At 41.2% G+C, this 23943-nt stretch overlaps 1 protein-coding gene across 2 annotated transcripts in view; it reads left to right on the top strand.

The window, feature by feature from the left end:
• Positions 1-13230, top strand: part of spen (spen family transcriptional repressor) — a 28885-nt gene extending 15655 nt beyond the window's left edge. The window contains exons 4-15 of one of the 2 annotated variants that reach the window (XM_040152051.1): positions 1018-1175; positions 1371-1571; positions 1658-1809; positions 1921-2046; positions 2227-2340; positions 2431-2544; positions 2649-2749; positions 2884-10723; positions 10881-11225; positions 11322-11516; positions 11678-11836; positions 11968-13230. In XM_040152051.1, coding sequence (XP_040007985.1) covers positions 1018-1175; positions 1371-1571; positions 1658-1809; positions 1921-2046; positions 2227-2340; positions 2431-2544; positions 2649-2749; positions 2884-10723; positions 10881-11225; positions 11322-11516; positions 11678-11836; positions 11968-12099 — 9637 coding nt within the window. In that variant the 3' untranslated portion in view covers positions 12100-13230. Of the gene's footprint in view, positions 1-1017; positions 1176-1370; positions 1572-1657; positions 1810-1920; positions 2047-2226; positions 2341-2430; positions 2545-2648; positions 2750-2883; positions 10724-10880; positions 11226-11321; positions 11517-11659; positions 11837-11967 lie in introns of both variants that reach the window. The other variant, XM_040152050.1, reaches the window with a different exon arrangement.
• The last annotated feature ends 10713 nt before the right edge of the window (positions 13231-23943 follow it).

The raw sequence follows: 23943 nt of genomic DNA, 5'->3' as shown, positions 1-23943 counted from the left end.
TGGGATTTGCTCCACTGCATAAATTCACCTCACATCTGTGCAGTTGTTTATTTTTTGTTTAACTTCCTCACCTTTGGACAGAGTCCACAGCTCTGTTAGACATGTAGCGACACATGTGGCTTGACAAGGTAGTGCTATGGGGGAATTTCAGGAGACGGCTGGTATATTTTTCTCACTGCCTACCTCTCTATATGGGTATGTCTCCCCCCCTCCGTGAGATCCAGTTGGAACTGGAAATTTCTGGCCAGTGCTGGCTGCCTGCCCACTCCCACAGACCAGGCTCCTGTCAGCAGCACTTCCGGGAGTGTCTGAGCACAGGAGGAGAAAGTGAGAAGGAAACAAACAGCAGAGGGCCTAGAAAGCTGAGACAGGCATGGGAATGGTTTGAGAAAAAAGATGCACGAGGCAGCCATGAATTTTACACTGACAAATCCTTATTTTTATACGATGGTCAGATGCACTATATAAATTGGGGAGGAGATAGGGGGTGTTTTAGGGGCTCCATGTCATCTGAAAGATATTGCAGTTTTTTAACAGTAGAAACACAGTAGCAGTGCATTGCATGAGCTTTTATTCAAATGCAGCACTATATATATTAAATCTAAAATGTGTACATAATATAGCCTGTTCAGTACAATAAGTAAACTAATCCTCTTTTGTTTTCCTCTAGTTTGGCCTGAAAAACCACACATTTTATCAGCTTTTTTGAGTCTGTGTTTACAAAACTATTGGCACATATTATCCAATCTATGAGTAATTTCTCAGAGGCAGAATATCTAGCACTTACACTGTAACACTGCAAAATACCAAGCTCATTTAAATTTGTTTTCTGTAAACTTATTATATCACATCCATTGATTATCTTACTGATATAAAAAAATATATATTAATTAAATGGGTAGGCAAAGGAAACAACCAGTTACAGTAACACAAATAAACAACCTCTTTATCCATAAGTTACTTAGATGATGCAAGCCTCAGTTTTTTCTCTAAGTATGTGTTCCTCTTTTGCCACAGTGATTCTAGCAGTAGTTCAAGTGATGACTCTCCAGCACGTTCAGTGCAGTCTGCTGCTGTTCCTGCGCCCTCAGCACTTCCTTTATCCTCCCTTGACAAGGATGAACCACGTAAAAGCTTTGGCATCAAGGTCCAAAATCTTCCTGTGCGCTCTACAGGTTAGTTATAAGATGCTCCTGTGGTATGCAAGCACAAAGCCTTTTTGTTTTGCAAAAATAGTGGTGCATTGTATTTCTATATATCCCTCATATATTGGTGCATTTTATAAAAAATCGTCACCAATGGTTATTTTTTAGTAACGTTACTTTTTTCAGTACTCATACTTGATAACACATTTGATGTATTTACTACAGATACAAGCCTGAAGGATGGTTTGTTCCATGAATTTAAGAAACATGGAAAGGTCACATCTGTACAAATCCACGGAGCTTCAGAGGAACGCTACGGGCTTGTATTTTTCCGCCAGCAAGAGGACCAAGAGAAAGCACTTGGCGCGTCGAAGGGGAAGCTTTTTTTTGGCATGCAAATTGACGTCACAGCCTGGAATGGCCCTGGTAAGTTCTAATCTTAAACTGTAGTGCAGCAAAAAACATGAGGGTTACAATGAGAAGGTTACATACAGTGAGAACCTATTTTTCAGAGACAGAAAGTGAGAACGAGTTTCGGCCCTTGGATGAGAGGATAGACGAGTTTCATCCAAAAGCCACACGGACATTATTCATTGGAAACCTGGAGAAGACCACCACTTACCATGACCTGCTTAACATCTTTCAACGCTTTGGAGAAATAGTGGTAGGTTAATGTTGTGAAGTGGTTAAGGCTGTATGCAATGGTTACCATGCTGTGAAGTTTGAGATTACCATCCTTACTGGCAACATATTTCCGTTTTCATTATCTCCAAAGGATATTGACATTAAGAAGGTGAATGGAGCCCCACAGTATGCCTTTCTACAATACTGCGACATTGCCAGTGTCTGCAAGGCCATAAAGAAGATGGATGGCGAGTACCTTGGTAACAACAGACTAAAGGTGAGAATATTCATGTTATTTTATTTTTAATCTTGTCTTTACACTACTACCTGATCTTGTCTTTCACTACCATACTGAGTATTATTTATGAGCACAATTTGTATGAACTATTGAATTCTTTAAGTTGTTTGATGTTAGATAAAATAATTGCAGTTTGACATTTTATCCTTCCTTATTCAGCTGGGCTTTGGAAAGAGTATGCCTACGACGTGTGTTTGGTTGGATGGATTAGCGTCGAATACAACTGAGCAGTTTCTTACTCGTCATTTCTGCCGTTATGGACATGTTGTCAAGGTAAGTCTGTTCACCCCCCTTCCTTCCCCATAGTTGCCCATTGTTTACTTTCTGGCTCCTTGTGATTCTGTTTTCCTCTGTCTTCTGCAGGTTGTATTTGACAGAATGAAAGGAATGGCCCTTATCCTGTATAACAACATTGAATATGCACAAGCCGCTGTCAAGGACACAAAGGGGTGGAAGATAGGGGGCAGTAAAATCAAGGCAAGTGACACATAACTTCTGAAATTCTGCTCTGTAATATTATGTGTTCTCAATGCCTGACAGGCTGTAAAAAGTGCAACTTAACATTCTTTTTTGTTTTTAAGGTGGACTTTGCCAATCAGGAAAGTCAGATGGCTTTCTATCGTTCAATGCAGGCATCTGGCCAGGATATTCGAGACTTTTATGACATTCTCTCTGAAAGAAGGTTTGTGTAAATTGCTTAAGGAATAATAATAATAATAATTTTACCTCAGTCATGCCTTACTTTAAAACTAAAAGTGATTGGTTCCAAAGTAGGATGAAATGATAGCTTGCTCTTTTTTGTTTATTTCTTGGCAGGGATGATCGACGAACTCAATATGAATTTCAAGCAGAAAGACAATACTATGAAAACGTACGAACACCAGGAACATATACTGAAGACCCACGTCGTAAATACCCTGCTAGAAGTCGGGAGTTCTACACTGAATGGGACCCATATCAGGGAGATTACTATGATCCACAGTACTTTGAAGACCCCCGGGAGTATCGGGAATACAGGGCTGACCCTTATGAGCAGGACATTCGCAAATACAGCTATTTGCAACGGGAACGTGAAAGAGAGAGGGAGCGCTTTGAAACAGATCGTGGACGTGATCATGGGAGGAGGACCATTGAGCGTAGCCAGAGCCCTTCTCACATTGCCACTCGTCGCCCTGCTAGCCCCACTGCATCTCCTTCACTCTCTGAGAGGATACCAAGTGATTCAGACCGCCGTATTTGTTGTCGATCTTCTGACAGAAGTGGTAGCTGCAGTTCAATCTCACCACCCAGATTTGAAAAACTTGAAAAAGCACGCTCTGAAAGGTATAAAACTGACAAACTTGAGAAGGATCGTCTTTTTGAAGTTGAAAGAGGGAGTTTGGTTGAAAAAGAGAAGCGGGCAGGATGTAAGGATCGAGGGGACAAGGACAAAAGTGAGAAACAGAGGCTTAAGAAGCTCAAAGTAGCATCACCGATTATCCACGCATGTGAGACGGAACCTGAACTTGAAAGAGATGTTAGTCCTGAGTCTGTCCTTAGAAGTAAAAACAGTAAAATTCCAAAGGAAAGCTCAAGCAAAGGAAGACTAGACCTTCTGCCTTGTGTTGTGCAGTTGACACGTGTCAAAGAAAAAGAAGGAAAATTGATTGGCCATGCTGTCCAAGAAAAACAGATACAGAGGGGTGGGAGTGACAGTCCTAGATTGGCATCACCTTCAACTGATCGGAGGAGTCCTCCATTCCGTTCAGAACCATCGAAAGGTGACATCTCTAAGCATGGAAAGGGGCCCAGAGACAAAAATATGCACAGTTTAGTGGAGGTTATTGACAAGGATGCTAAACTCAAATCCAAAAAACATGGAAAATCGGAAATGGGATTTGATAGTGGTATTTCTGTGGATATTGACCGTTTAGCTGCAAGGAAAAGGCGCTTTGAAGACTCTGGGAAAACTGATCGACAAAAGAGAACTAGTGAGGAGGACCTTTGCAGACCTGGACTCCATAAATTATGGAACAGTGCTAAGGAGACAGATTTGGATAAGAACCTTTTGATAAAAGGGATGCATAAAAAGGAGCACCACAAGGATAAATGTGTCCGTATGGTCTCAGTTAGCAGTCCTAAAGATGGACAAGACTGTGAAGGCAACTCTGTAGGCCTTTCTTTGGAGCGGCAGTCACGGCTAGGGGAGCTGCCTGAGGATTCTACAGATCAATTAGATTCTGCCTACCTTAAAATGGATTTAGAGGGCTCAAAAAGTGAAAACAGCTCAAGTCTCACAAAGATGTCAGATGATGGCAGTCCAGATTTGGATGAATTAAAAGAACAACAGAAACAGGTTTTTTCTGAAAATGAACAAGGGAGAGGGAAGTGCAGAGACTTAGATGACGGAGATGAACACTTCATGCACATTGATCAGACTAATGTTAGCACAAAACAAATTGAACAGAGTCGATGGCTTCGACCCAAGCTTGGTGATCCTGATAAGTTAGTAAAGTTTGAAAACCCAACAAGTAATGAGACTCGTGACTTTGAAAAGGAATATGTCACGCAGGATGTTGGAAAACCAATTCAGGATATGGCCAATGATGACTTCTCTTCCTGTAAACGAAGGAAAGTGGATAATTTTGATTTTGAAATAGTCACTGCAAAAAGTGAGCGCAATTTTGCAAGTTCACAAAAGTTGAATGAGGTCATTTATCAAAGTATGACATCCTCAATAGGGACTGGTCACTTTTCTGCAAACGAGGAAGATGAAACTGCCCCAATTTCTGTGTCAGTTATTAACAAAGAAAGAAAATCCTCTCCAACAACAGATGATAAATTTTCACACACAGAGTCAATAAAAAACAGTTTAGGTTTGACAGCCAGACATTTTCAGTCTTCTGACACTGAGCCACCAAAACTAAAGACAACCTTGCTTGGATGTGACGAGGAGTTAATGCAACATTGGGAAAGAAGGATCAAATCTGATTCACTTAGAATGGAAATGACTTTCCCAAGTGATACTGCAAAACGTGAAAGTATCCACAAACACCTAGGCCAGGATTTAGAACCTGGTGAGGTTCAGTCTGATTCAGATGATGATATAGAAAACAAACACATCTCTCCCAAGTCTAATAGTTCCTTGTCTTATATCCTCAGGGAACGAGACGAAAGGATGACAGACCTGAAACTATCAGGCTCTTTGGAAAAGAATAAGTTTTATTCATTTGCATTAGACAAAACTATAACTCCTGATACAAAAGCACTCCTTGAAAGAGCCAAGACGCTGTATTCCTCCAGGGAAGATAATTGGTCCTTTCTTCCCTCTCGCTTTCCGACCTCCCATAGCTGTTCGGATAAGGACAAGGTAGAGCTAGCACCTCGACCTATTCCTTCTTGGTATATGAAAAAGAAGAAGATTCGTACTGACTCTGAGGAAAAGCTGCATGATAAAAAGGAGGAGCTTAAGCCACAGGATCAAGAGCGTCAGGAACTGTTTGCCTCTCGCTTCCTGCACAGCTCAATCTTTGAACAGGATTCCCGGCGTTTGCAGCATCTTGAACGTAAAGACCAAGATTTAGAAACTGGAATTGGTAGGCCTTTTGGTAAGCCTGGTGCTACTGAGTCACCGCCTGAATCTGGGGGAGGTGACATCCCACAAGAACCCATAGTGCTTTTCCATAGTCGGTTTTTGGAGTTTCAGCAACAAAAGGACAAAGACCACCCCCCACCTGATACTGAGAGTGATTATATAGTGGCAGAGATTAAAAGAGAAGAAGTGCAGAATTGTGACAATGTACTGTCTGATAAGGAATCTGAGCCAGTACTAAAGGTTGATGACAAATCAGCCAGCCCACCATTAACCTTGTCTGTTTCACCGTCTGTTGTTTCCCCTAAAGAAATATCATCAGAAAAGAAAGATGTTCTAATTCCATCCTCAGATCAACCTGTGTCAGTTGTCAACGAAGAAGAAGTGGAGCCACTTCTTGAGGTGTCTCCACCTCATTCTCTTCCTATGGAAGACTTCAAATCAGTTGCTCCTAAGCTAACCATAACCCCTCCACCTACCCTTTCAGAACCAGAAAAAGAAATGGAAACAAAAGTAGAGCTAAATGAACTCAAAGTGAAAATTGGAGATAGTTTGGCAGTGGAACATAATCCTCTTGTGGAAGATAAGCCTCCCACGCCTGGTGGTTCCATAAGTGAGTTTGAAAGAGAGACTGCAGAATTTGCTTACTCTGACTATCCAAAGATTGAAGAAAAATCTGAAATTGAAACGGAACCTAAAATAGAAAATCAGGAAACAAAACACTTTGAGGAATTGCAGAAGATTGAGACAGATAGTGAGGCATGTATGCCAGAACTAGAGGCTGAAATAAAACCATTACCAAACCGCAGACAGCCCAAGAGTAAAAGGGCAAAACAACTATCAGTATTGCGTACCTCACAGCCTTCCCAAAATGTTGCCACTGAGAAACCTGCAACACGAAAGAGTGAGCGGATTGACAGAGAGAAACTCAAAAGGGCCTCATCTCCTCGGGCAGAAGCACCAAAAACATCATTTGAGTCTAAAACCACATCCAAGTCACCAATTCATGCCTCAGATTCTGAACAAAACCTTGAGTCGAGTTTGATCCACGGGAGGACACGTCGTAGGAATGTAAGGTCAGTCTACGCCACGCTACACGAAGATGATCAAGCTGGCAAAGAAGTAGTTGAGTCATCAAGATCCATGCGCAAACGTGTTGCTGATAAAGAACAACTACAGCAGGATGTTCAAATTCCATCTACTAATACTAGGCGAGGACGTCCACCTAAAAGAGGCATCAAACGGGGTGAGGATCCATCGCCAGTAAAAGGGGATCAGCAGAAAATGATGGAAGATGACACAGAAGTTAAAGAGACTTCAAGTACTATAGAGGTTGTGAAAGCCTCTGAGGGATGGCGTTCACCCCGCACCCAGAAAGTGCAACAAACACACCAAACTTCATCAGCTCCAGTTAACAAGAAAGGCAATAGAATAGATAAACAGTCTGGCAGCACTACTGTGCTAGCTGAACAAGCTGATCTGGCAGGTCATGATGAGTCAGAGCATAAGCCTCAAGCTGATTCAGACCTCTTTATGAAGTCACCAGAAAGAACTGAAAATGCAAGCCCACCAGTGCAGAGAAAGGAAAAAGATTTAAAAGATTCTGGTGGAAAGAAATCTGATAGTGAAAACATAGACACCAGCTCTGCTGAGAGAAGACAGTCTGAAAAAAGTGCTAAAATGAAAACACAAAGGTTGAAAAGAAATACCAAGCATGTCACTGAGGATAAATCACACAGCTTAAAAAATCTTGAGATTCGTGTAAGCGTTGATGACGTAAAAAGTTTACTTCGTTCAGAAGATGATGAGCCTGAGTCATTTGAAGCTCCTGCTATCACAAAAACCAAGACGGTAGTACAAGAGAATGAGGAAACAAAGGTGATAAGCTTCCCAAAGGAATCAAAAGAGCTTGTCTTACAGGAAAAGGAAGAAACTCTATCAGAACCTGAACTTCCTGCTGATCCAGCTGCTGCTCTCTTAGCTAGGCAGATGGAACTGGAACAGGCAGTTGAAAATATTGCCAAACTCACAGTTGAACAACCTCCTCGGCCATATAAGGAACCACCTTCAGGGCAACCTACCATATTGCCTCCTGTCATAGTGGAGCCAGAAGGTGAGGTTGAGGAGGAGAAGCGAGCTAATCCTGCAAGTGAAACTGAACTTGCAGCGGCTATTGATTCCATTACATCTGAAGAAGCATGTGCAGATACAGATGGGTTCACCGCTCCTCCTACTTACACTGCTCTTATTCCTACCCCTGAATCTTTGATATCTCCCTCCTCCAATGAGATTATGGAACCTGAAACACACATGGTGATAAACAATATTCTTGCAGCAGACTCAGATGATGGTCCTCTAACACACAGTCCAAAGGGGCCAATGACAGAGGCTAAGGCAGCTGAAGATCCACCTCTACTTGAAACACCCAAGAAAACAGGCAAAGTTAGAGCAAAGACCCCAAAGAAGTCAAGAAGTCGTAAAGGTGCAGCTAACAAGAAAGGGGATATTGCTGAAGAGGTTTCACAACCAGAGCCCTGTTCAGTCAAGTTACCTGAGTCAATCCCAGAAGACCCAGAAACCATTAATTCAAAAGGAGTTACTGTTACAGCAGGGGCAACTGCAGCCGCCTCTGTGGTCACTGCTGTTGCAACCTGTAGGCGTGACGTTACAAGTGCTATAACTGTAGACACGCCCAAAGAGGCAGAACAACCTGAGGTTGAACAGCCTGTACCCAAAGAATCTGCCTTCCATTCAGGCACAAGCAACATCTCCAGTTGTAAAAAGCATCCCCAAGCAGCAGAGCTATCTACGCCCACTCTTGCCCCTGCTCCTGCTCGCCCACAGGCTGTATCCAAGTTCAGTGTACCTCTGCTGCGGCCAGCCAAAATGCCACTTTCTCCTGACTGGCCTCAGAGATCTGAAGAAAGTAGAATCTATGTTGCGCCTTCATGTCACGTCACAGTGGTAACACCGTCTGTACCAGCATCAGCTGCACTTGTAACCCCTTCAACAAATCCCCCAATGCCCCCTGACACCAAGGCTTCAGATATTGACCCTAGTTCTAGTACCTTAAGAAAAATTCTAATGGAACCCAAATATGTATCTGCATCAAACAGCAATTCAATGCCTACCACTATGGTGACATCTGTACTGTCAGATCCTTCACGGATTTCAGAGAATGAAAATCGCTCTGATACAGTTGGTTCAAGACAGTTACATCCCGAAGAGAGACCATCCTTCCCCATCCAATCCATACACCACAAACCGTCTCCACTGACAGAGTCCCAGCAGAACTGTGGAGAGAAGACCCAGCATACAGTTATTTCTCCTGCTACCTCAGTAATAAGTCGAATACCAATGCCTTATGATACAGAGGAAACTCCAAGAATTTCCCTAAGCAACAGAAGCATTGGCTTATCTATTCCCAAGCAAAAATTTAGATTAAACTCCAATGAGAATAATCGCTACCATGGCATGGATATAGTAGAAGATGGGACTAGAGGGCGTTCGGTTGTTGAGACCACTCCCTACAGTACAGGCTCCAGTCCAGGCTTAAGGGTCAATACATCTGAGGGTGTTGTTGTTCTGAGTTATTCGGGTCAGAAAACTGAAGGGCCTCACAGGATGAGAGCCAAAATTAGTCAAATCCCTCAAGCCAGTGCTGGTGATATAGAGTTTCAGCAATCTGTGTCCAAATCTCAGATAAAGCAAGAGCCACTCATCACATCATCCCACTCGCCTATCCCAAAAGTAGCCCCAACTCCTACAGCTTATGGGCACACAGGAGTCCTATTGACCAGCCAGTCCTATAATTCTCAACCTGTCATTTCCAGTACCAAGCAGGAGAGTCTTGGGTGTGACAAATCTGAAGCTCCATATCACACCTCATCCCAGGGGGGTGTGGTAAAGATGTTCCAACAGCCAGTTAGTTCTCCTCAAGTCTTGATGTACAACCAAGCTGTGATACAGCAGCAGCATGGCAAGAGAGGACTTGGGACAGAACCTCTATCAAAAAAGATGGACATTGGCAAAGCTGTTCAGCAGTCTAACCTCAGCCCAGTCATGAGTCCACACCACCCATCGCTATCTGGAACCCGCATGAGCCCCAGCCCTGGCATCCCAACTGATCGGTCAGCTCTACACCTCAAGCAAGAACCCCAGTCTCCAAGAACAGCTGTTCACTCGCCATCACCCTTTGTCAAAGCATGTCCTCCAAGTGTTTCTCCTATTGGAGCTTCTGTCGTTCTGGGTCATGGCATGCCAACAATGTCTACATATCATTCTAGTATGCATCACCCGCACTCAGAGCAGTCCTCCGTTATAATTCAACCTCACAGTGTCACCCAGTCAATGACTCATGAAGCCAGGATGAACACCCCACCAATGTCTGGGATAAACTATGGAAGGCGAGGTGACTCCCTGTCTTCTCCCCACCCAGGGCCTCCGCAGCGCTCAAACACGCCGCAGCCTAATGTCATTCGAGATATGGTACTGCAGTCTCATTCAAGTCCCAAGGGGTCAGTATCAGGTGGTGGCGGCAGCAGTGTAACTGAAGAAGACCCAAGACACTTCAACCAAGCCCTTAGTAGACCATCAGTGCCCCAGCTCCAGTCAGATGTAATGATGATTCACAGTGATCACAGAGGGCTCCACCCAAGCATACGCATGGACCAGTACAGAGACATTCACCAGCGCATCCTCATGCACCAGCAACTGGGAGAGCAGGCCTCGGTAGAAGCAAGACAGTCACGCACCTCAGAGACTGGAACGACATCTTCAAGCAACGTCTCTGGGCCGTCAAAGAGTCCTATTGTTGGGAAGGCCATCGAACTTTCCGCAAAAGAATCTCTCAAACCACTAGAAGGAAAGCTGATACATCCATCCTCCAACGAAAGTAGAATCCGAGGAGTCCATGCATCTAGTCCTGTCATGGTGTCCTCTCACCCTCATGGGGTTCAGCTGATGCATCCAGGAGGTGCAGGCTCCTTTCCAGTATATCGGGACATGAGGGGGTTCCCATCTCAGTTTCCTGGACATCCTTCATCGGGACACAGCCTGGCTAACCAAGGCATTACATCTTCACAGGTCATTAAATATACTTTTATTATCAGTGTTTTTGTGCAAATATTTCAGCGTTTTTCTTATTTAGCATGTATAATTACATTTTCAAGTTATAGATCATACTCATTTACATATGACATATGCATGGCTCTATTAATTTCGTATTTATTTTTTTAATCAGGTCCCTCCAGAGCCTGATCTAGGTCACAGGGGTAAAATGTCTCAGTCACATGGGGGAGGAAGTGATTCCAATCCTGAGACTTCCCATCTTCGCCATGCTGGCTCTACTGACCCCTCGCACATTTCCCGAATACCAGGGGACACTGTCTCACCCTCATACCAGTCTCCCATGACGTCTCCCATGAGTCTTACTCACAAGCCAGATCTATCTCTACAGAAAGGCCCTCCAGCCTTCCTGCCAACACCTCCGCCAGCAGTACCCCCATCAAGTTCACTGCAGCCACGGCCTGATGCTAAGATGGAACATTCAGGACACCGTTCCATTGACATGGTGCAGCTTTTGACGGTAGGAAGGCAAACGGACCAGCAGTGTCATCATACATGATATACATTTTCAAGACAATACCAAACAGAAAAATAAGTTTCTGTTTTCTTTGTACAGAAATATCCTATTGTATGGCAAGGCCTGTTGGCACTGAAGAACGACCAGGCTGCTGTCCAGTTGCACTTTGTTTCTGGCAACACCATTCTGGCCCAGCGCTCTCTGCCACCCCCAGAGGGAGGTCCTCTTCTCCGTATTGTCCAGAGAATGAGGCTTGAGGCTTCCCAGTTGGACAGTGTGGCACGCAGAATGACTGTAAGTATTTTGGTTTTTATTACATTTGAGCAGCAGGTTCTAAAATTTACCATAAAATATTTGATGAGACTAAATACTAAATACAATATGTAGAATTTATCTTTGTTCTAAGGGCGTGTTTTATGTTTACATTTATGATAAAGACTGATCATTCATGGCAGGTGGAGAATGACTACTGTTTACTACTGGCTCTACCCTGTGGTCGGGATCAGGAAGATGTCCTTGGTCAAACACAAGCCTTGAAAAGTGGCTTCATCACCTACCTGCAAGCTAAACAGGCAGCTGGAATCATCAATGTGCCCAACCCTGGATCTAATCAGGTCTGTGGTCATTTAAACTTTTTCTGTTCTACTTTTCTTTTTTAGTTTTACCTGTATTTCATAATCAAATTCTGTATCATGGTGAAGTTTTTCCCCCTCTCATCATATTATTTTCATCTTTGGATTCGCAGCCAGCTTATGTGGTGCAGATTTTCCCGCCGTGTGAGTTCTCGGAGAGCCACCTTTCACGCCTGGCACCAGACCTTCTCAACAGCATCTCCAGCATTTCCCCTCACCTCATGATTGTCATTGCCTCTGTTTAATTACCTCCATTTTTTTTTTTCCTGAACAAAGCCAACACCAGCCCTTTTGGACTTGTCCAGTTTTGTAAACTGGAATTGCCTCATATTTTTATGAGTTTAACTTTTTTAACAATCTAATTTAGCATGCACTCACCTTTTCTTCTTCACTTCACCTTAAGTCCTTAAGTCACCCAATGACATTGAATTTCAAAAACTATACCTTTATGGAGAGGATATGAAGGGTCACACTTGGATTTTTGATGATCATTTCTGATTCCTCATTTCATTTTTGCCATTTTTGGAGGTGTTGTGCATAGCCTTTTCTAATTCATAGCATTCATAAAGCTATGGATTGAGACCTTCCTATGGGATATTTTTTACCTTCATAAAAGTGATTGTGTTTTGTTTTTTTTGTTTGTTTTTTTTTTTTTTTAAGAAAAATGATGTGAGAAGTCATTGCACTATGTTAAGGAAAAAATTGTGAACTCTGTACAGATTTGAGTATAACATGAAATGTCAAAAAATTACTCTCGCAATCAGCCATGCTTGCGCAAGATAAAAGAAAAATCATTGCCTGGAAAATGATCGAGACTCGTTTCAGCCTGATCAGTCATACTGCTTTTGCTCCTTCACCATCAGCCAACTTCTACTTCATTTCCAGACTCAACTCTCCATCCCGAAGTGTTCCCTACCCCAGGAACTCATAAGGGGACGTTTAGAGTTGTACAGTTTACACTCAATGCCTCAACAGGGGACTATATAATAAAATATTTAATTTGTTTATTTTTGTTTGCATCCTCATTAAGCCTAAGGGTATTGTGGACAATTGTGAAACTGTAAATATTATAAATATTTAAAGACTGAAGCAATGTGGAGAGACCAAGTGAATTATTTTAGAAGATCATCAAATGTTTTCCTCCTTTCTTTAGTTTTTCTTTCTTTCTTTCTGTCTTTCTTTGGGAAAAGGCATGAAGGGGAATGGTGGGAAGGATCTGTACAGGATCCAGGAGTGATATTAAAAAAAAAAATAACATTTTTTAAAATTGATTCTGTGCCAAAACATCTTTTGCAAACGCTCAACACACACAATGTATCTAAAACTAAATTTGATCAGAACCTATTTTCATATGTGACTTTGTATTTTGCCACTCAGAGGGCAGACTTGAATCTTTTTTTTTTTTTTTTTTTTTTTTTAAATTTAATTTTATTATATATATATTTTTTTTTTGGTAATGTTCATCAAACCAACGCTGTTATTACAGTGCTTTTACATTTTTGGAATTGTATCCTCATTTTGAAGGAACTGTTGTATTGTATTGTAGGGGTTTTTTCAGTTTGTATTCCCATTTTACTTCTATGTGATGTGGTCCTCTACTGCCTCCTGCTGTCTGGAAATCATTCTCTGCATCCTGCATCCTGAGGTCATTTAAGTCATGACTTCATGACAGCTTTGTTATAGCATGCTTTATTTTCAAATATTAAGGGGTAAAGTAAAATCATAAAGGCAAAGAATGTGACTTGAATTTGACATCATGCCGCTAATGGATGTGTCTTTCATCTGTCTCCATCCCTTCCCTTAACTGTCTCCTTGAGCCAAGCTGTAAATACTAATGTCCTTAATCTGTGCTCTTGTGTATTTTCCCCCTTTATAATTGTCTTTCTTCAGGGTCCTTATTTTTGTTTTGTGCAACAAAACAAAGCAGTCTGAAAGAGACAGGAGATGAGGTGTGTGAAACCGATGCTGAAAGTAAAACCATGCTTGTCAGTTTTGTGGTGTAAATATTTCTATGACTGCAAGCTGAATACTCTCATGGTTATGTTGAAGGCACTTATAATTTTTGATAAACAAATGAGAAGAAAATACAAAAAACAAACTTAAAAGGGTGATTAATATGAAAACTGTCTTTTGATCAATCTTCATTTTGAGTGTATTTTGCTGTTCCTCCATGAGGACATTTTAAACTGTAAAATAAATTGTTGTTTAACTTACTTCTGAAGATCATTAAATGGTCAGTCACTCTGGTTTTGTGTTTTGTTTTTTTTTTGTTTTTAGTATCTGAAGTTATGTTCATGCAGACTGAAGAAAGATTTGTCTAGAATCTTGAATGTGGGTTCTGTTCTGAAAACTTCAGGTTTCGAGGCTCTGCAATGTGTTGCAACACTTTCTGAGAGTTGCAACAGTTTGAATAGTGAAAATACTTCACCTGACGTGTATACTGTTGCTCATTGCAGTCAGTGCTGCAGTCCGTTCTGCAGTCAGAAGATGTCAGTATCTGACTAAACTACATGGCCGTGACACGGTTTTTTGCAGAGTGAAACAGTCTACTAGAGATGTCAACTGTATTTTCCAAACAACATGAAAATGGTTTGTTCTATGAAATGCTGGCCCTGACTTTGTCTTGCTATGACTTTTTTATTGCCTGGAGCAAAGTTAGTATCTTTCCTACATTTTTTAATTTGAATGTGTCAAAGGAAAATGCACCCGAGGTAGTAGACAGTCTGTACTTAGACCTTAAAAATACCTCTAAGCAACTGAGAACTTTTCTATTGTTTTTGTTTGGAACCGTCAAAACCTGGGTTTAATTCTGGTCTGCCACAGAGGGAGTAGTGGAGGATCTTGTACTGCATGTCTCAACATGTCTGTCGTGGTCAGGAAAGATTCGACGCATAGGCCTGCTAACTATATCTGTACCCTAATGCATATTGAGGATGCAAAATCAGGTCATCCCCCTCCTCTTATATTAATCTTATTGTTGATTATAAATGATGAAAACTTACATCTATAAGTGTTACACTACATATAAGCATAACAGGTGTGCACATTCAGGGTTATCTAGCCACACACTCATTGTGTCAGATGTTGTCAAATGACAAAACATGAATGCCTGTGACCGAAAACTATTTTTGTTACTCAGTTTTTAGAGCAGTATTGAAATGGCTATGGCATAAGAGAAATGAGCAGCATGGCTGTCAAAGCTGCAGTTATACAGTTATATACTCATCCCCCGTGGCAAACAGCTCAATGGTTTCGGGAATTTTAAGACTGCGGCTTGGACATTAGGGTTTCCGGCTGCACCCGTCAAATTCAAGAGTAGATTCCCCAGAGGGAAGCCTATGGGAGTTTAGTGACAACTGGAATTGTTTGGGAACGTTTGGTAGTCAGGGCTGCACCATCTTTCTTTATTTTTGGTACTACTCCTTCGAGTGCACTTAATTACAATCAAATACAGACGGCCTGTGAAGAGAACAACTTACTATAGGACTTTGAGTTTATAGTAAATGTCTTAGCCATGAAGTCATGATGTTGTTTATGTAACGAAGCAACTGCCTGTAATGCATTATGGACGGTTATTTTTCATCATTATCCCACAAGTCTGGTGCAGTAGGTCAAGTCTTCCCATAAAAATAAGGATGACACTAAGGAACACCAGCTGCAGCAGCATAAGCTTGTGATTGAGCACCCAAAGGAGAGTAAAGAGGGTCACACCCGTGGTTTACTTTTTCTCTCTCCTGTCATTATGCCTACAGTAGAAAGAAAGCAGTCTGACCATGCAGAAGAAGTTAGGCATGAATGATTTATAGTGCCCTGACAGGACAAGACTGTTGAAGGAATGTTAATTGACCCACTTTCCGCAGTGTGGGAAGAAGCCGATCGGATTGATCAAGGTACTTCCCTGTCACGTTGTTCCATTGCTCTTCTCTGGATCACAGTTCTCCCAAGATTACAGGCTCTGCCTTTGAGCGATGAAGCCAAGTGGAGAAGGAGTCGTGTGCCCTCGTCCTTAAAGTAGACCTCATTCATATTTCTGAGATTTTCTCTTCTTAAATTCCTGCCACAAGATGACATGTTGAAGGCCCTGTTTTAGCTAGAAAATGAAAAGAATGTTGAAAATTCCGAGGTTGCTTTTCAGATGCTGATAAGTGCATGTTTTGTTATTTGTGTCCCTTTGGAATTGAGCTCCCTACATTCATGCTTGTTTTCAGACAATTTGTCCATACATGAGAGAAAAGAATAAACCAACCAAAAGGGAAGCTTTAGTGAAAATAAATTACTTAATTTTATTACTGTGCTGCAGATTTTTAAAGTGTTTGAATGTACTTGTTTTACCCTGTGCTCAACTCATCGGCAGCAGCAAGGATCCAACTGGTGGCCTCAACCACCAATTACTGTTGAGAGAAGTACAAATGAGCAAAATGATCAGTTGTTACTTTGATGCTCAATGAACTTAGATAAGAGCTCTGGAAAAATCCATTTTAACCAGTGCACACACATGCAGGCTTTTGTTTAGGGCTTTTAATCCTTATACCTTTCAACCCGTCAATCAGGAAATTTATAGAAAGAGCTTTTGAGACTAAAACAAAGGTGGCTCCACAGTGAACTTCCACTCAACAGATGGTTGTCAGACTGCTTCTCTTGCCAGAAACCTATGAGGGCCTCAACCTTTATAACTAGAGGCTGCAGTACTATCACCTTTTAAAAAGGTGAAGTCTTGAGGTGCATCAGCAGCTTCTTTTGTGTTGAGTAGTGAGTCTGAAGCTTGATTTGCGGTCGTAGCCAAAGGCTTCAAATAATTTGGCTTGCCGCTCCCTACAGCTGCGTGGGAAAGCTTTGATACAGCAGTGTTGTGATATGTTCCAAGTCACTTTTGTATTTGTGTGGACTCTTTTGTGGGCAACGGCTCCCTCATGTGATGCTCGGTTTGGGGCTGTTAATTGCAGTCGTTAGCTGCTGGGAATGTAAACCAGGCTTTGGTGAATTTGAGTGTTTTCTATGTTTTTCTTGTTGTTTCAAATGAAACAAAAAATCTGTCCAAAATTCATTTCCTTTCATTTTCATCTTACATAAAACCTCAAAGCAGACGTTGTCAGCTCATTCCTTACAATAATAAAGCAATGAATAGATATCAGTACCATTTTTTACGTGGCCTAATTTGTAGTATGACTGATGAGAAAATACATAGATCCAGATATTTGAAATACTTGTATAAAAAAATTCAGCATTCTGAATAAGCGATGTTTAATTTTCTTCTCACTGACAAATTGTGAAACCAACAGTAACAAAAAGTTGGCACCATTGTTAAAAGTGTTACTCGAAAAATATCTGCTTGTCCAAAATTTTGTGTTTTTGGTCCAGAAGTCCAGAGAGTTTTTTTTAAGTGAGTACATGATTCCAGTTTATCAGAAAACTACTTGTAGTATATGCAAGTTACATGGTTCATCTCTGACTTTTGGTTTTAGAGGCTTATCTTTCTGTTTAACCCTTGAGAAAACCCAAAACCCTTCAACATAAGATTTCTGAATAAAATCTGTGAAGATAAATGTAGAGTGGTGGCATTCTTATTCTTTTTATTTAAAAGTGAAGAAAGACGTATGTACGTATATTTTGTATGAATGTTTCTTTCCTATACTTTATGATTTCACATGAATGTTACCGATTTCATTCTGACATCAGTGTATGTTCTTTTAGACTGATGTAAGGTAATAATACTGCTTACTTTACCACTTATACTTTATTTGATAGTATTACTACTTTATCTATTTTGTTTTCTATAGACCACCCTGACACCATATTTTTCTCTGCATCTGCTGTCCAACAGGTTAGCAAAATATTTCTTTATCTGTCTTTCTGGAAGAAATAAAAAGTGCTCATGGGCTTTACTACCTATATTCTACCTTAAATGAGTATCGACTATAACGCTTGCTACAAGGACATGAACCCTTTGTGGTTACAGCAATTGTAAACAACAATTAATTCGTCAGCTTCAGTAAAACTAAAGCTCCCATGACATTTTTCAAGCGCATTGTACATATGGTAACTGTTTCCGTCATGTTCATGATATTGGTTCACACACTCGAAAGTCATCTTTAAGGATTTTTAGCTGTAATCTGAGCTGTCTGTACATGTTTTCACTGTTGGGCCCTCTACAGCTTGCCACTGAACTAACCTCAGTGTGCTAAACTGATGGCATTTAACCCACAACCATCAATCGCTTGTGGGAGACGGTTTTCGTTTTTTGTGTTTGTCATTTCTGCTAAAGAGAAATATTATATGTACAATTATATTACATAATTTTATGTTATGTTTTCATTTTACTTTTATCTAAGGGAGACTAATGTAGTAAACCATATGACAAACTGTTGAGCAACATTACAGTATGTTCGGGCTGGATTTTTTTTGTAATTTGTGTTGTTGTGTTAAAGTGGCAATCTTTCTGTTATGTCACTATCTATCGCTGAATGAGGTAACACAATGGGGATTGAGCCTAGGACCCACTGATGAAGGTTTTGCAATATTTATATATTTGCAGGATTACGAACTGGGTGTCTGTGGCGGCATTCCCGGAAAAACTACTGTAATAAGTTAGTGCTAATGCAAACTGAATATTTCCTACTGCTGCAGTTTCACATTAAAAGCATTTAAGTGGCAAAACAAGAGTTGACTTTTATTATGAAGTTTACAAAACAAGACATCAGTCATTTTTTGCAATTTTGGACAGTGGATCAGTTTAAAATATAGCAAGGATTAAAGAAACAAGAGGGAGCAGCTACAGTGAGCTGATAGATGAAGATGCCTGTAGTTTAAACTGCACTTGCTATTACCACCAGTAACTACAGGTGTAATCAAATCAACCAGTACTGAAATCCTCCAGATTGCCACTTTAATGTGACGCGTTGATGTGATTTTGAGTTTTCTGAAAGAAAACTTGGAAATTGTGGTCTCACTTCATCTCTCGCCCCGGTTAACATAAATATTTCATGAAGAAACACATTGTAATGTTTGCTCTATATTGGACGAGGATACCCACAGACCAAACTCCTCAAATGCCCTCTTCCTAAAGACGGCACCGGTGAGATGTTGTGTCCACTGGCCTCATAAGTCCCAAAGACAGAACAGGCACTAATGTGGGAACAGGGAACATCGTGTAGCATTTCCTCACACAAAGCAGACACGGCTGATTTCCATGTTAGCCCGATAAGGCACTGTAATACAGAGTATGGTATTTGTTTAATATGCTATATGCTAATGTTACTGTTTGCTGATGGTAAAATAACTGATCTGGGGAATGTGTGGGAGATAAACATTGCCTGGAGCCTGAGGATAAATGCTTTAATATGAAAGATTAAAGCATTTAATGTGACCACAAGATGTAGAGAAAGCATGGAATGAGTTTGATAAGATTTTCTTTTAGTGTTTTAGTATGCTTTACAACCAGGAAGAGCAAGAGGCAAAGGTTAAACAAACAGGCTCTATCAAGTAATTTAGAAAACATTTGCAAGGCGTTTTTTTTTCTCTCTCTCTGCCAAGTTTCCATTGAATTATGAATTCTTAAACTCTCCCCAGTGCACTTTAACTTTCAATCCATCTTGTAACCCTGTAAATAAGTTGTCATGCAAACAATATGACCCATGGCTGATTTATAATACCTGTCCATGTAAAGTGAGAATGCTTCTCCAGGCTGAATGTGAAAGGTCAGCATCAGACAAACACCACTGAATGAAATGCAATGATGTGATCGCTCCACTTTACAATGGACAGCCGTCAGAAATAGATCAAGTGACTGATGGGGTCACACAACACATAGGTGTGGACAGGCAGCAATTACAGTTATATGGCCTCACCCTGGTGACTCAAGCCTCATGAGCACAACACTTTCGTCTGACATAATGGCTTGGTGCCCTTGTTGCAATCGGATACCTGCCTCATTTAATTTCATAAAACCTCTCTATTGCTGTTGGAAAAAACTAGAACAATATGTAAATGGGACTTAAAACAATATTTCAAATCTGTTTTACATTTTGTTTGGGTAAATAAGACCCCAAAAAAAGAAGCATGAGAATAAAACAGTCAAGTACACATGTACAGTAGGCAGGAACATGTTAATGCTGCATTTAAAAAAGCACTAGTTAAATATAGTGCTATGGTCCGTATATTACAGTGTGTGTGTCTTGTTCCATTCCTTCCTTCCCGGAGCGGCAGGGTTTGGGTCGTGAGCTGGCTCCTGGGAGATGTGAAGTTGATTTGCGGTTCTTTCACTTTTCAGGGAAAATAAAAGACAGGCTTGTATGTTGTTGTCCCCACCCCACCACCCACCAATCACCCCACCCCCCCATCTATTCTGGGCTTAACCACTCCCCGCCTCCAGAACCCAATCTGTCAGCCAGTGTGAATAAGTGTGAGAGACTCGAGTGCTCGTGTGGCAGAACTGAATTCAGGTCCCCTGAGGTGGATGCAGGTTTGAAAACCTGCCTGACTCATTCTGAAAAAGTTTTCCAGCGGTGGGGTGGGGAGGTACAAAGACCTATTATGCTAGTCAGGATGTGTTGATTGTTCAGCGTGCCCGAGCACACTTGCAGGGGAAATTATGGGGTTGGAATTTTTTGATATTGGAAAAACGTGGAGTTGAATTAAGAATGGGAAAAAAACACAAAGGAAGCCGTTTAACGAGGACAGTCAGGACTCCTCAACAGCGCTCTTTTCTAGGGTGTGTGTTTTTGCCCTTGTTTGACAGCTAATTCTTCTCTCTCTGCAATGCTGGTTTCTGAATCTCCTCTGCTAAGCATCCAGGGCACTAACAAGCTATAAGCTGTTTACAAGAACATCACTGCTGCCCTCAAACCTCAACCATGTTATGATTTATGGAAAACTGTGGTCCCACCAGAGATTTAGGCAATTACCAAAGTCTAGTTTCACACAGATTTATGTCTTGGTGAGATACTCTGGGGCCTTTTAAGTTGTGCAAACTGGAACATTGCACCTCTGACAATAGTAATATTTGGACATCTTGCAATCTTAGAGGGTGTTGGTTAAAGTTAAACTAGTTAAACTATTCTTTCTCATATTGAGTTTATTTTTCTCTTATGAAGATGCTTTTCAAATTCTACCTTCCTTTCTACTTCACTCCGCATTTTTCAGACAAATCAGTGCTCCTGTGGTTTTAAGTAACCAGGTAGAAAAAGGGCCGTGCAAAGTTAGATTTTCTATGTGAACAAAGAAACATTCAAGCGTGCATTGATTTTAAAAAGCAGACCATTTGTCAGATGCTAGGAATATTGACGGTCATGAAAGCTGGCACCAGGATGTAACTTGTTTCAAAGGGTAGAGCGTCAAAACTTTATGATGTATTATACAAAAGAAACCAAAGGGACAAGAGAGGTTAAAGATCTCATTTCTAATATGTGCATATAGCTCTCTCTGGATGGAGGAGAACTGATCATTCTTGACACCAGAATTACATCTGGGCCATTCAAGCGGCCACCACCATGGCCAAAAGCTGAAGGCAGTGCAGTACCACTAATGGTTAGCAGATGCTGGCTCTAAAACCTTTCTTACTGTTGATACCTATTTTAAATTTCAAAGTTTCATTGAAGTAATATAATGTAAGTAATCGTTTTTATTGACTCATGCCTCACTCGTGAGCTGTCATGGTTGCTGCTGCCTTAACACGCTTCAGCTCAGACGACTTGTGCAATACAAAATAGTTGAAAAAAACATGTTACATGTTTTTCTGTTATTTGAGTGAACTCATCCTTATAAAATGTCCCTTGAGAAATCTATGGGCAATTGTGGAAGAAGGACTCATATCTTTTACTTTGGTAAATTATTATTATTGAATTATCAAAACAGTTGCTGATTAATTTCTGTCAATCAACCAATTGTTGCTGCTCAAGAATATATATCAAGTTATTGGATATATAAAGTACAACTACCTCAAACTTGATGCTACATACATGTTTCTAGCCACACTAGAAATGTGGCTCTAGTCCACCACTGTGCTCCTGAAATACAGTATCTCAACATATATTGGATGGATTGCCATGAAATTTGCTACAGACATTCAGATTGCCACAGATCCCAATGATTCTGGTGATCCCGACTTTTCCTCCAACGCGATTAACAGGTCAAAGTTTGCGTTTATCCAGTAAAATTGGCACAAAATTTTGTACAGGCCTCTAGTGTGTTTGTAGATTCCTGTTCTACAGTATATGGGGCAAATATTGAGACTCAACAGCCTGTTTACATGCACTCAAGAAACCAGGTTACAGAGAGAAATCAAGTTGCAGGTAATCGGAAACGTCTCTCAACTCTGTTATGGGTCCACTTTGTGATTCGGGCTGGTAAGAAAACATTTGGTGAGACTGGACAGCTCCGCTTGTGTGGGCTCGAGATACAGAGAACAAAAATATGCACCTCAAAAATTCACCATCATTATAAAGCTTATTTTCGCTCTTATTCCCGTCTCACGCCCACGTGCTGGCAGGCAGACCTCATCAGCCCCACAGGTGCAGAGAAGGACTTGCTGTGGTATTTGGTGTTTGTTGAAAGAGATCAACAAGCAAGAACAGGCTCCCAGCGAAGCAGTCCTGACAGACAGACACTGAAATGAACCACCATTCCACAAACAGCTGTCATGCACATCGCCCTGCCGAACCACCTCCACCACAATCACCAGCACCAGCAGCTCCCTCAGCGCTCATGTCCTTTGACTCTCTTATATGGCAAAGAAGCAAGCAGGTATATAAATGCACCCACATGTACTGTATGTGCACGCACACACACACATGCAAGCACACACACACACACACACACACACACACCCTGCATTCCCACACTTGAATATATGGATGCAACAGCTGTGGGGAGGCTGTCTAAACACTGCAATGCAACAGCCTCCTCTGACAGCACAACAAGTGAAAGTGAATGTGTGTGTGTTTATAGTAATTTGCCATCTGGAAGGTCCTTTTAGGTGTGTTTATGGTGGCAAAAGGCTAAATGACTCTGGAAGTTTTATACCTTTTTGGCAAAGACAGCAGTTGCATGGCACCACCTGAGTTCCTCTGTAAACAAGGAAGTAGAGCGATACCATCTCTTATGCTGGCATTTTAGATCTGCCCACACGCAGACATGCCTCGCCTTGCAATATCACCTGATCTGCAACTGCAAATGTTTTCTCTGGTTTCCTTTCGGACAATTTTGTCATTCTCATCGACACACCTAGGTGTGGTGTATTAGTATTATTTTATATTATTACTTCCAAATATTTTGTCCTGCTATTCTTCAGTTTCATACTGTTTATCATGACAGAAACAAAATGGGAAAAAGCAACACAGGTATTTAGTGTTATCCGCAGGAATTTTGTGCTTGCGAAGTGGAAACCGAAACAGCACTTACACAATCGGACAAGAGATCTTTTCACTGGAACCAAGCATACTATTACAAACACTTCCACAATTACTACTGTACTACTGCTACTGCTATTTCTACAACTCTACAACTGCTGCTGTGCTGCCACTATTACCTATGTGAAGTCTGATCAGAGCTGTATAATGATCAGTTCAGGTCTAGGGCTTCCCAGAGACAGTCACTGTAAACCTGAGCAATTCTCCACTGAATATGTCATCTAGCAAATTTATTTATGCCAATCATCAGAGGTGTAGTAGTACTTCAAGCCTTTAGAAGTATTTACTTTGAAGGTAGCAATGCCACCTCCACCCCCAGGCTGAGGTATATATGTTTGATTTTTCTTCTGTCACGCTACACCCCACCTCTCCATGTCCCTGTCACTCACTATTACTTTTGTTTTAATTGGCATCCTATAATTTTTTGTATAGTGCCCTTTGGTAATTTGACTGTATTTATCTGTTGTAGCAGGAACATTTGAACAGCATTTAGACAGCCTCTTCAGCACGAACAAAATAAAGTTCAAATGCAGTTTTCAACCGACAGCTTGTAAAAAAGTGGGACGGTCATGAGTGACAATGACAAGCATAGTTATCTTGATGAGTGTTGTGCATTTATCAACCCTGGCATTGTTATACTGTATATTATTTCACTAGCATAATGTCACATGGTGCTGACAAGCTTGG

This window comes from Xiphias gladius, chromosome 18, assembly GCF_016859285.1.
Source record: "Xiphias gladius isolate SHS-SW01 ecotype Sanya breed wild chromosome 18, ASM1685928v1, whole genome shotgun sequence".
In the NCBI taxonomy this organism is placed as follows: Eukaryota; Metazoa; Chordata; class Actinopteri; order Istiophoriformes; family Xiphiidae; genus Xiphias; species Xiphias gladius.
This window is presented reverse-complemented; position numbering and strand designations above follow the sequence as displayed.